The 13,596-nt window shown below is 51.8% G+C and overlaps 1 protein-coding gene across 1 annotated transcript in view; it reads left to right on the top strand.

The window, feature by feature from the left end:
• The window catches only part of ANO2 (anoctamin 2, calcium activated chloride channel), a 254,687-nt gene that overhangs the window by 185,500 nt on the left and 55,591 nt on the right, over nt 1–13,596 (top strand). Inside the window, exons 17-18 of the mRNA XM_012732230.1 lie at nt 2,825–2,902; nt 8,944–9,139. Of these exons, the coding sequence (XP_012587684.1) occupies nt 2,825–2,902; nt 8,944–9,139 (274 nt within the window). The remainder of the gene's footprint in view (nt 1–2,824; nt 2,903–8,943; nt 9,140–13,596) is intronic.

The following is a 13,596-nucleotide window of genomic DNA, read 5'->3' as shown; positions in this document are numbered from 1 at the left end:
TGAGGTTCTAGAAATTTCCCAAGATCGTTTAACGATAAAGAACCAGAGTTTTAACGAATTAACTAATATGAACCAGAGTTAAAAATGCCAATGTTCCGGTCACAAATCTATTTCCCATGTCCTGGTTATGGGAATTTTATGCAGACTTTATTTAAAAATCATTTAAATGAATGGTTTTTTGTCCTGCATCTTTGCTCTTTTAATGTGTGTGGCGAGTTTGAATTAGCGTCTGTTCCCAGAGCCCGTTCCTCCATGTGGTACGCGAAGGCCGTCTTGCTCCCTGTCTTCTCCTCTAGTAATTGTGGGGGCTTGGCAGGCAGTCGAGTCTTTGCGCCCTCTCAGCCTCTTGTGTTTGGATAGTGTCTGAATATATGAGAACTGTGTGTATTGAAAGCTGTGACTTCCAGAAAAAAGGTCTCCTCCATGTAAACACGAAAGGGGGTGATTTTTCAACAAACACTAGAACAGCTTAATCAAAATGAGTATTTTACTTTAGAAGGTTGTGTTGACAGGGCATCCCTCCGTATGCAGCTGGGACAGTGTCTGCAGAGCAGAACTGAACCAGAACTCATTCTCTGGACAGGCTCGTCGCTGCAGGGTAGACTGGTACAGAGACATCTTGCACCCTGGGTCCCTGGTCTGGACAGCCGCCTGGCAGGACAGCTTGGTCCAGATCATGCAGGACCTGGCCCATCCCTAGACTGTACTTCCTCACTCCTTTCCTCATTTCTTCTCACACTCACCCCACCCCAAATGCCACCTGAGCCAGCTCCTGCTTGCTTGCTGACTGGTATTTCTCTCTCTGTGCTGTGCTGTGAGCTCTAGGACAGCATCGCTTTCTTCCTCTTGTTGTCTTATTACCCCCCACCCCACCCCCAGACAGCCTACTGGGGAGGGCTGGTCACAGGGAGCCTGAGACTGGAGCTTTCTCCTCTCAACTCACCCAATGATGTTTCAGAACACACCTGACTGACAGGGGTTTAAGGAAGCACCTCTTGTCTCCAAGCCCGAGAGGAAAAGAGTCAGAGAATCATTGAACCTTAATTATGATGAGGACAGCCTCAGAAAGATTCTAGCCACCCCACAATTCACACATCCTTTCAGAATCCCTTTGCGTGTTCCACCAGCCCAGCTTAGTTATTTTCAGCAGAATCTGAAAGGAAAATACCAAGAGTGTGAGTGAACTTCCTTTAGAATGAAGGAGAAACAGGGCTCCTTCCTCTTGGTGTTTGGTCTCATAGGAAGAATGTCAGTGAGTCTTGTTCCAGTCCCAGAGAAGCAGATGCCCCAGCCTGCATTACCTTACTGTCCTGGTGTGATGGAGCAGGTGCAGGACCAGGAGTCTAGAGATATGATCCTGTCACTTAAGCCCCTGGGAGAATGAGCATCGCCTGTGTCTGTGTCAGTGAAAGGGCTGGTTACTAATGACTTCAGGCTAAATGCTCATTTCCACCACCATCTATTAAGTCAGCCCAACCCTGAGCCCCAGACTTGCATGGAGACACTGAATCTTCCTTTCCTCTATCACACTCCCAGAGAAGCCTCACTCCCAAAGCAGCATGTGACCTTGAGCCTGTCTGGTACGTGTGAGTGTTGCCTGTCTCATTAGACAATAACAACCCCCCCGCCTGATCCCGCTCCAATAGAGGACACTGATCTCATCCACTTTCTTCTGTCTCCCCACCACACCTGACACCCAGGCCCCACACACTGTGGTGCGGTGTCTTTGGCCTACAGTACAGGCTTTCTGAGGCTAGATGGCACTGTTGCCAGGGCCAAGTCAGGTGTATTTGGAAACAGCACTGAGGAGGGAAGAGCAAGGAGAGGAAGGGCCTGGAACATTCACTTGCTGATGTGATTCAGACTCTCTGCTGAAGTGTGGAGGACACCACTCTTTCTGTCGTAAGATGCTTTGCTGTTTTCACCCATCTTCACAGACATGGCTCAGATGGTCTTCTCCACAGCCACAGTAGCAGACAGGCCCTGAATTCTCACTGCATAGAACCAAAGTGCAGAGAAATCAAGGGCCTGAACTAAAGTGATAAAGGATTAGTTGGAAGAGATTTTTTTTAACCCTTCCTACCTTATTTCTATCACCATGCCAAATGAGGGTCCTCAGAGGATGCTTGAGGGGACTGTGGCCAGGGGTGTGGGTGTACCCCAAGAATGGGCTGGTGAACTGGACTGTTTGAGAAGTGGTGGGTTCTCAGCCAGAATGACTGAGAGGCATCAATCAATCAGTTAGTGGCCCCTGGAAATGTCTGCTCTGTGACCAGGGTGACTTCAGTCGTTGTGTGGGAGTCAAATGACACCCCATAGAGTTCTTTGAAGAAGAAAACTTGTGGATAATGTGTACACATATGAGGAGCCACAGCTGCTGGTAAAAGGTGCTGTCCTGGGGTGAGTTGTGTGGAATCTAACCACGGCTTTACCAGGTTCACGAGTTTCTCATGAAAACACAAGTGATTCCTCCTGTGTGGTGCGCATCAGTGTCCTGTGTGTGCCTGTCTGACAGATGAAGAGCTTGAGTGTCAGACATGCAAGGGCCACCTCCAGGGTCACACGACTGATAAGCGAGTGAGCCTCCCCCTCAGAGCCTCACATCCAGTCTTGTCCTTTCACCATGGTTCTCCCAGGCAATGTCAGTTCATCTAGAAATCAAAAAAATCGGGGGAGGGGCATTGTTGATATGGAGGTAAGGTGTCAGACAATAGAGAATATGTGTCCGGATGAATCGCTAGGATATAAGTTTATGTAAATTGAGAAAAAACAAGTGTCAGTAATTTGTGCCTTCTGATTGTCCCTTCTCTCCTCTTTTTCCCAGGATGACGATGAAGATAAGCTGAGCTGGAAAGATCGTTGCCCGGGTTACTTGATGAACTTTGCCTCCATCTTGTTCATGGTAATTTCCTCTAGGGGACACCTGCCTGTGACGTATGCATGTAGGTCCTGTTATGTGAATGTGTGGGCGTGTTGTTCTGTTCTCCTATGTGGAAAATGGGTGAATAAGGATGAAGTCCCAATCCTATCATGAGGGGTTGGAGCTTACCTGACAGTGACAACATTACTGCTGTTGTCCATTTTGAAAAGGGAAGGCTCCCTAGTCCCTCAGATAGAAAACTGGGCCTGGGGTTGGTCTTCACCGGATGTCAAGGGACTTCGCTCCTCTAGGTGGGGGAGGAAGCCTAGCAAGGGTTCTGTCTTCCTTAACCACACATCTTTGAAGTTGGTGGGTGGTAAGATGGTGGCTTCCACATTGAGACAGGCTAAGGCCTGGGAAGAAGTCATCCAGGTAATGTGGCAATAGAATTGTGGCAGCTGTTTGGACTGTGGACCGGTTCTCTCTCGTGGCTGGTAGAATAAAATCGTGTCTGGAAGCCACGGGAGGTAGCTCTCCTGGGCTCTGTAGGCTGGTTCTTTAGTTTCCCTAGTGCTCTGTTTACTTTCCTGGGTTCTCTCAAAGTTTGGGAGGGCCTCCTTGAAAGCTCTAGATAGTCTCTACTGTTTCAGAAAGGGCAAGGAAGGGGGAAGTAATTACTACTGGAGTTAGATTAGTAGAGTGGTAGCAGGCCATTGTTGGGAGTCAAGGTAGGCAAGATCCTAGTACCAGAAGTAAGGAGAGCTAGGGAAGGTGAGACTCGGGGGAATGGACTTGGGTCTATAAGACAGCTTCCTGCTCCTCACGGGTTAGCGTCCTTTCAGTGTTCTGTTTGACAGAGGACTGTGTCCTTGACAGCTTTGCCCAGCAGGACGGCACATCCATTGTGGAGTGAGGGAGGGATGGTTTATTCTAAAACTTGGGACTGAAATCATCATTATTTTCTGAACCTACAGCCCAGAGGTAACCCTAACCTTGGCCTGAGGTTATTGCCATTATTATTCCCATAATGACTATTGACGACTGTGACCTTGTCTCAGAAATTTAACAAGTGAAGGAAACGTAGACACCATCTCCTCCTCATTCAACTCCTGTTTCACAGGAGAGGTGCAGAGGTGATGAAGCCTTGCCAAGACTTAGAAGTCTGTGTTTGTTATCTTCTCATTGCTCAGCAAGAACAAGGCATGTGGGACGTATTCCAGAATGTGTGGTGAGCTGCGGTGGGTTATGCTGGAATGACATGAAGCTTAACTTAGCACTCTCTTCCACCCACGAGTGTATTGTTGCCACAGAGTTTGTTCATTCAGGAAATGTTTGAATGCCAACTACATGCTTGCCATTTTTAAGCTTGACACCCTGGACACTCTCTCTAAAGTACTAGAGATGCAGCCGAAAATAAAACAAAATAATCCCTCCTTTAGAGGGTCTGCAGTTCACAAAGATGCCCACAAGTAAGAAAACAGAGAAGTAAAAGGGTTTGCCTACAGAAGTTCTAGGTTAGGATATTTTTTGACATTCCATTGCATGGAAAATATCAAAAAACATTGGATAGATGTATTTTTCTGTCTTAAGAAAGCCTTCAAGGATGGACGGGATCATAAGGGATACTAGAACCAAATCTAAGGGAAGTGGGCACCAAGGTGTGGAATCTGAGATAAGGGGTCTGCATGCAACTGATGGGGTATTTTTTGTTTCAGAACTAGGGTAAGAAAACTACAGCATCACACAAGTGGCGTGTCATTTCCGCCTCTATTCCCGCCACTCGGCCGTGGCTGGAGATGCCAGGACCAGGCATGAAAAGTCTTTAGGGATGCCAGTCTGACAGATCAACTGGGCACATTTTCATAGGATAATGGTAGCCAAGAAGGGACTCAGGGCAGAGCCCCGCATACCCACTTGGTAGAGAATAGTGGGCACCAATATGCATTTTCTTTCTTCTCCCACCCCGTGAGTGTTGAGTTTGTTTCTGTCTTTGTTGAATGTTTGTTTTTCTTCTATGTGGGGGGAATTATCAGGGGCCCTATACTTGCTCTTCAACTAGCTGCTTGAGCTTCGCCTATGCTGAGACAACCACACACTTGTTCCATAGAAACTGGCCTGCAGAAACCCTCCTTTATCACCAGGATGTTAACAACTCAAGGGCAACTCATGGCTGGCCACTCTTCAACCCTCTCTAAGGGCTTCCTGTCTCCTGTGGCGTGGAAGCAGACAGATGTACACTACAGGGCTGACCAGTCTATGTCCTCTCCTCCTGGCTAGCTCCGCCCCGGCCCTCCCTCTTTTTCATTCTGCTCTCGCCTCGTTCTGCCTGGAGCTCTTCCTCTTGTTTCTCCCTTTAAGTCCTGCTCACCTAGGCCTTTCTCAGTAACCTAAATTGCAACATTTTCCCCATGCCCTGCATTATTTTGTTTCTATATTCATCATTCCAGATAGGCTGTGTAATTTACCTATTTATTCATTTATTGTCCATCCCTCGATCAACTCCCTCAAGCAGAAATTTCTGTGTCTTTTGCTCCCTGCTGTATCTTTGACACCTAGACCTGGGTCTGGCACGTAGTAGGTGCTCAAGACATGTTTTGGGAATGACTAAGTGGGAACATAAATGAATAAAGCGGATGTCAGAGACACTTCCGTTATGTTAGTACTATGTCATGGGGCCTGACCTAGACTGGACACCTGCCATTGGTTCAGCAGAGGGTGCTCTGCCTTGGGCATTCTAGCTGCTGCTCCTCCTCAGCCCTCTAAGTCTCTGCCATAGTATGAAACTGCCCCAAAGCTGCCTCCACAGAGTTTTCTCTGAGTCATCGCCTCTGCACTCTGCTCAGAGCTTACCAGAAGCTCGTGCATCGAAGCCGTGACTCTGTCCAGCTGCTACTGGGCTCACCCTTGATGCCCTGGCTATTGTCAGCTCAATGTCAGCATGCAAGGCCTGGGGGGCACCGTCCAGGCCAGCTCTTTCCTGTCTCTCTCGTCGTGTCAAACAGGACTCTGGGCTCTGTGGCCTGGCTGATCCTGAAAGTTGCTGTGAAAGTCAAACTATGGGATGAAAGCATCAAAAGCAGAAAGGGTCACAATACTGTGGCCACGTGCAGGGGTTGGGGTTGCCAGAGCAAGGATCAGCAAGGCGTGGCCAAAAAAGTTCCACATGTGTGGAACCTGAGGCCTGAATGCAGTGAATGCCCAAACCCCACTTCTGGCCTAATTGGGGGGCCCATCACGAAATAGAACAGCACCATAAGTGGCCAGAAAATCCATAATGGAGCCAAAGTGGTGAAAAAGCATTGGACTTGGTGCCAGAATTCTAGTGTCAGAATGGGATTGCACACGTGGGAGTTGTGACGGAGGCCCCAAATCCCGGATGGTCAGGAAGTGGCCTCCACAGACAGCTCATCTGGCATGGCTCTTATATAAGGATTAGTGCCGATGGACCAGGGCACCGAGTAGTGACCCAGCAAGGGTATATGCCCTCAGCTATCTTGGTGAAGACAACCTCACCATCACTCTCTCCATGTCCTCCAGAGGGGGGACGCATCATACGGCTGCTGCCTGGGCCTCGGCTTCCCAACACGTCAGACCAGAGGCTGAACACAGATGATTCCCAAATGCCGGGAGACTAGTCCATGCCTATGACCTTGAGCCACTAACTTCATTTTACGTGTCTGTGTTTTCTTCTGCGAAACCTCCTCGAGACTGCACTGGCTCACTGGTTCCGAAACTTCCAGCTTGGAAGCTGCGAGTCTTGTGGTGCTTATGGGAAACCCCAGAGGAGAGGGTCCAAGCATGAGGGTCCATCCTGGGTGGGAAATGAAGAGCAGTGAAGTTGAGGGCATAAAGAACAGCGTTAGAGGGCTGGGGCAGGGTCTGGAGATGGACCCTGTGGGCTGGAGGGCAGAAAGGACTTTCCTAAGTGAGCAGAGCAGTGCTTCTGGAACTTGAACTTGAATGAAAATCTTGTTAAGTCAGTATGTCTGGAGTTGTGTTGGGTGTGTGTGTGTTGGCGGGGGTCCTGTGTGCTTACCAAGCTCCTGTTGATGCAGCAGGCCCATGGATCAGACTGTGACTAGCAAGTGTCCTTCCTTCCCCGCTTGGAGGGCTTCTTCCGCCAAGCCCCACCCCATGGCCCCCAAGCAAAGTATCTCTGCCATTCTTGTTTCCTTCCATTCGAATTCCAAAAACATGTTGCGCACTCTCTCTCTCTTTCTCTCTCACACACACACAGATACACACACTTTTAGATGCCCTGGCCTCTCCCGCCTCATCAATACTTGTATCACTGACCTTCACTGCAAAAGTGATTTTGGGGGAAAGAATCTCACACCACATTTTCCAGTCCCTTACTGTCTGGCAGCGACAATCCCACAGGCGAGAGTGCTAATGTCTGCATTGTTGGCGAGGGTGATGTCATGGCCAGGTCTCCCCAGTCCATGGTTGTCCTTCCTTCCGGCCCCAGCACGGGAGGCTGGTTTCTGCTGCTCCCACCCACCCCCACTCTGCGTCAGAAGAGGGGCCTCCCACAAGTGCTTTTCCCATCTAACCTCATCTCCACCCTGACACACAAGCCCACACACAGTCACACACACACACACTCTCTCTCTCACCAGAGGACGCTGCCTCCCTGGCTTCTTTTTCACACCATGGCCCACAGAACAAACACTAATATTTGTGAAGTACACACGGGGATAAAACTGAGGTTGCCCCCAGCCCCCCATCCCCAAGTTGCAGCACTCCCAGGCACCCCCTTCACAGGTCTGAAGACACACCTGCAGCCCATTCCCATCCGCAGCCCACCAGAGTGTCATTCACACAGCTTGTGAGCACTGCCCAAGCCGGGGCCCTCCCCTCCCCCTCCACACCTCGCCCCCACCAGGGAAGGAATTTTGTGCAGTCCAGGACACTGGTTTTTCAGAGGAATTCTCTCTACCTGACCCTTTATCTCCCCACATTTTCCTCCACTCGCTACAGCCAGCACCCTCATCCCTTGGCCCCAGAGGAAATAGGACCTGAACGGCCTGCTTTGCAGAAAGAATCCTCAGAATGACTTCACTTGACTGAGACAAATTACAATTTTTCTCTGAGCAGGTTTTCCACCTGGCAGCTCCCAGCGCCCCCTCCCCAGCGCTCGAGAGGCTCAGGGACACTTTCTTCTTGCAGCACCACGTGCTTCATGGAAGTGGCCTTTCTTTGGCTGTGGTGGGGGAGGGGCACAAGTGGGGGGAGAGGAAAAGGGAGAGGCTGTTGGTCTGATTTTGGAGAGAGCCTTATTATTCTTCGATTTTAGAGAGAGGAAACGGGGTGGGGGGGTCCCTTAGAAGTTCAAGTGGCTGGTAAGCTTTCCTTTTAAACGAGGCAGCCAGAGACTTCTGTACCAAAGGAGAAATCTGAGTCCTCATTCAGCCTGCCTGGTGGAGAAATGTTAGAGTGATACTGTGTTCGCCTAAGACTGAGAGTCTACAAGACCTCCTCCCGGCTTTTCTCCATTCCTCCTCCTTCCGGCAGCCTTCCTGAGCCCACATCATCATGCTCTAAGGCTCCCCCTCTGCGCTGGAAAACGGGCAGAGGCTCCGCCTCCCCGTGCTAAATCCCACTTGTCCCACGCACTGGCATGCTGTGCCCTCATCTGCTTGCTCCTCTGAGTCCTCAGTCCCAGCAGCACCCCACTCTTCACTTAGCCCTCATGGGCGCCTTCTCGTATTATTACTAGGGTTTGATGGGAGCTCGTTTTAGCTCCACAGTATGTTGAAGACCCTCTAGGGAATGAAATCACAACATGTGAGCTGTCTGCTGCAGGTGTGTTCATCTTGCGTGTGTGTGTATGTGTGTGTGTGTTTGTGTGTGTGTGTGTGGTCGGTCTTTTGGCGTCTGATGAAAATGGAAGGCATTGCCCTTTGGAGAATGCACCTGCCTTCCGAATTTGCATAGTTGTTCAGAGGGTTTGCTGTTCCCTTTTTGCCCACCCGTGGACAATTGAGTAACACCTGATGTAGCAAATAGTACTGTTGGCCGAGCAAACAAAAGGTGCCCCACGACTGCCTGCTGATGTGTGGCCGTCTGTTTCACCTGCACAGATCGCCCTGACGTTCTCCATCGTCTTTGGCGTCATCGTGTATCGGATCACCACGAAAGCCGCGCTGTCTCTCAACAAGGCCACACGCTCCAATGTCCGGGTGACGGTGACGGCAACAGCGGTCATCATCAACCTCGTGGTCATCCTCATCCTGGACGAGATCTATGGTGCTGTGGCCAAGTGGCTCACCAAAATCGGTACTGTCTTCCCACGTTTGCCCTCGGCCCCCTTGAATGTGGTCAGCTCAATGTGTGTGTGGTCTTTGAGGGTAATAACTCAGCGGGGCGGGAATAAGATGGCTGGACGGTGCCTCTGAATGGGAGAATGCGGACGTGCAGAGGTCATGTGCTTGGAGGCTGCCTGGGCACCTTCCTCAGGCGGAGCTCCCTCCTGTACTTCGTCAGTGGCAGTCTTCTGGCTCCGTAGATTGTTTCTCTATCCCTGAACCATCAGTTGGGGTCTGTTTGTTCTCCCCCGAACAGGACAGACAGACTGGACACTTCTGTCCAATGTGCACAACCATACCTCTCCTCATTTTCCCAGCGCCATTCATAAAGTTGAGAAAGGCTCTTGATACTTGAGCCCAGGAGGGTCTTATCTCTCCCCGTATTGTCAGAGGCCCAGAAAATCCACACATTCCCCACGCACTGAGCAGACTTCAAAGAGGCATATCAGACTTCCCGAGCTCTAAGCCAGTGAGGAAAATGCAGTGTCCTCAGCATTCAGACATGTCATTTGAGCCGAGGCTGCTGTTGCCTGAGTGCCCATTTTTGGCACTTGTGCCGATTAGATGGGGGGTGGGGCCAGAAAGTCAGACTCTTCCCTCATCAGATTTACTCTGGGTGGCCTCTCTGCACCCTCTCTGACTGCAGGGCTCAGAGTCTCAGACTCTCCTGACCTCAGGGATGTTGAATTTACGACACGAGGTCTTTAATTCCCTGGCCAGGTAGCAGTCAGGCGCCGGAGAGGATCACCCCTTGCCAAGTCAGCCTTCCCTGGGGTGTCAGAGGATTCAGGAAATGTTTCCCTAATCCAGAGACTCTTCTAGCACCTTCCCTGTTGGCCTCGACCCGCGACCCACTCCTGCTTACCATTTAGATGGCAGTTCTGCACTTACATAGTTGTGTTATCTGTTTTTCTGAGTCATAAACATTTTGAGAAAAGCAGACAGAATGCCAACTCTGTGTACTTAGTAGCAGACGGCGGGAGTCTGCAGAAGTGAAAGGAGGAGCTTCCCGCACATCGGAGGGCTGGGGAAGCTTCACAGGCATCCCGCGGAGAGCTCAGAGCTGGGTGACCGGGCAGGCTCAGGCGCACGGAGGTGAGAGCAAATGGTCAACCAGGAGTCCCCCTTCCTCCTACAGTTAGGTCTGTATCTGGCTGCTCTCCCACCTGATGTCCCTGCTCTGGTCTCTAGCCTTTCTCTGTGGGCTTGGAAATTATCTTGGAAATCCCTGCCCGGTCAGCCTCTCTCAGTGAGCTTGGGGACACCGTTTGCAGCCAGCCCCCACAGAGAGCTGGTTTTTCAGATCAGATATAAATACACTTGAGGCTCTCAACCACCTTCTCCCCACTGCCCTCCTCCACCACAGCCCACCCACTCAACTCAGTCTCCCCAGAATCACTGTGTGTTGTCCCTGCCAGTGCCTGTTGTAACTGCTGGAGCACCCCCAGCGATCCCCACTTCAAGAGGCCCTCTCCGGGCCTCCTCTCTGAATGCTTTTCGGGACACTCGGCCCTCAGGGAGTGCCCCCCCACCCCCAACACACCTCTGAATATCTCAGGCAGATAGTTGACTGTTGCTCACCCCTCAGAGGTTGAGTGAGCCCCTGCTTGGGCCAGGCATGGTGCTGGGGACCTCTGGGCCCCTGATGGCCCCTGCCCTCACTGCACCAGAGGAAGGGAGAGAGGGACAGTGATCCACCACTCATGCAGGTGAGAAAAACAGGGTGATGGGCTAGTGGTTTGGGGTCATGTACTTTGGGCCAAAGGGCTGGGAAGGGCCTATGAGGGGGTGACGTTAGACCCGAACTCAAGCACATGGAGATCTGGAGGGGGGCTCTAGGAAGAGGGGCAGCAAGGGCCGGCCGCAGGCAGGACGGCGTGGGGCGCACCCCTCCGCTCGCTGCACGTGTACAGCTCGCCGTCTCATTCCGGCACCTGTCCTGCTTCCTCAGGCTTAGGAGTGGAGGACGCTGGTCTTAGGCTCTGGCCACACTGGCAAGGTCAGTTCACACACTTGCTCCAGGGCGCTTGGTCACAGCCTGCAGGCCCAAGGGGGAGCGAACCACGGGGCCCTGCAGCGGTTCAGTCTGGAGGGGGCAGCCGTCACCTCTGCTCCCAGCACACAGGCTAGAACGCTGTCCCACGAGTCCGGGGAGTTGTTCGTCTTGCTCCTGCCAGGCTCCACTGCCCTGGAGAATAGCTCCTTTGTCTGCGTGCTGGCAAGTGCCGGTCCACCTGCCTCAGAGGTCTCAGCGCACCTTGCACCTCGCACCTCGGTGGTGAGCTCTTGGTGAAGTACATCTCTTTTCATTCACATGGACAAAATATGCCTCTTGAGAGAGGCCTGGAGGCAAGGGACCCTGTCAGCCAAGGTTCTAGGGAGAATTTACGACCATGGGCGTTTCAGCACTGCCTTCTTAGAAGAGCTTTGGGGGCCTGCTGAGCTGACTAGGGCAAATGCCACAGCCAGTGGCTGAAGGTGTCACAGAGGGAGAAACTGGCCCTGGTGACACAGAGCCACTCAGGGAATGGAATCCACATACGGGGAGGGCGGCAGACCTGCAGGCAGCGGGGGGACTTCAGATCCCCCAGGGCCTCCGGGGGGACATGGAGCAGGATCGTGCCACCTCACGGGACGAGGACCCTGTCAGCGTGGGGACGGCCTGCCATTCTCACGCTGCATCTAATACCCGCCTGGCGTCCTGCCCCAGACCCCTGATTGATGAGGAGGCTGAGAGTACGTGCTTTGCTCACCAGGTGCAAACAGCTGGTGTAAACAACCCCAATAAGTTCACAAGTGTTTCCCATAAAGCTGGGTGATGGAAGAATGACAGATTTCCTAGGAGCATCTCTCCATGGGCCCAGGCATCCGGTCTATTTGAGGTCCATTCTCCACAGATACTTAGGACAAAAGACAGAATTTGTTAATTGCCTTGAGAGTGGACTCAGCAGTGGTAGATGAAGACATCTGATAAGACTGATAGTCTGGACTAGGGCTGAAGACATGCCGTCATCTGGGGGCTCCGTAGTGCTAGCGAGGCAGGGGCTCGATGCAAGCCTGTGGTTGGGGGGGGCTGCTAGAGAAATGCATGAGGCGCTACAGGCAAGCCATGCTATGCAAAGTGGGTAGCCAGGCTCGGGTCGGCAGGCATCAGTGACTGAAGCTTGCGAGGATCCCAGCAGGTGGGCGGGGATGTCTGCACCCCAGTCATATGTTGACTCCTGCAGGATTCACAGGGGTAGTTGTAGGGAAAAGACCCAGTTCCTGAGAAGGGCCCCAAGCACCCAGACCAACAGAACAGGGCTCAGCATCACGGGAGGCCAGGCAGCAGTGTCACCCCACGGCCCGGCTCATGGGGTACCCTGATTTAGTCTGTTCTCTGGCTGTAATGACCAAAGGCTGGGGGCTTGTCAATAATGGCAATTTATTGCTTACAGCTCTGGAGGCTGGAAGGCCATGATCTGGGTACAGAAGAGTTGGGTGAGGGCTGGGTGACCTCTTTTAGGCCACAGACTTTTGCTGTAGCCTCTTGGTAGAAGGGACCTGACATGAGGGGTCTCCCTGGAGCTGCTTTTCAGAGACACTAGTCCCAGCCACAGGAACTAAGCTACCCTTGGGACCTAAGCATCTCCCAAAGCCTCCACCTCCTCTTGCAGTCACCTCTGTCGTTAGCCTTCCAAAGGGGGGTGAGGGGAGAGGGAGTGGCTGGTGAGACATGTCTCTCTTCATTCACATGTTCAATAAATTGAGGGGAGGATCATTCAGAGCATAGCACCTTGTCTGGGCTCAGGACACAGGGATAGACTTGCAGGCAATGAAGTTCTGAGCCCACACATCGGGGAGTGAGGTAGCTCATGCTCCTAAAAGTGTCGTGATGACCGAGTAGACATGGTGGGGGGGCCTGGAAGAAGGCCTGTCCAACTCAGGCTGTGGGGGGTTCTAGCTGGAGACCCTACGGGGAGGCAGACTAGACACCAGGCTTCTAGGCTGGATAATCCAGCTCTCATCAGCTTCATCCTCAAGCTCCCCTCTTATCATCTCCTCTTATTTTCACAGTGTTGGGGACAGTGAGGAAATGTGTGGTTCATCTTTCACTCCCTACTGAACCTCTCCGAGTAGTAGGGCTGGGCTTATTGTCGGCCCTTGAGAAACGATTGTGTCAAATCGAATTTGACACATTTGATGCTCCAGTTCTTATGAAAATGGGTGTATCTGGGAGCTGTTTACATATCACTGATGCCCTTTGACCAAGTTTTGCCTCCCCTTGTGTTACTGAAGTGGGGCCAGGGAAGGGACAGAGGGAAGGTGGGGGAGGGATCTGATTTTTTTTCTTTTTAAAGATTTATTTATTTATTCGTACAGAACTGGGGTACAGGCCAGAGATGTGGAGGGGGTGAGAGGATTCACCAGAGACAGAGTGGGGTGCAG

The sequence above is a fragment of the Condylura cristata genome, unplaced genomic scaffold (genome assembly GCF_000260355.1).
Source record: "Condylura cristata isolate star-nosed mole 26May11 unplaced genomic scaffold, ConCri1.0 scaffold00034, whole genome shotgun sequence".
Lineage (NCBI taxonomy): Eukaryota > Metazoa > Chordata > Mammalia > Eulipotyphla > Talpidae > Condylura > Condylura cristata.
Note: the sequence above shows the minus strand (reverse complement) of the source record. Positions and strands in the feature narration are given on the sequence as shown.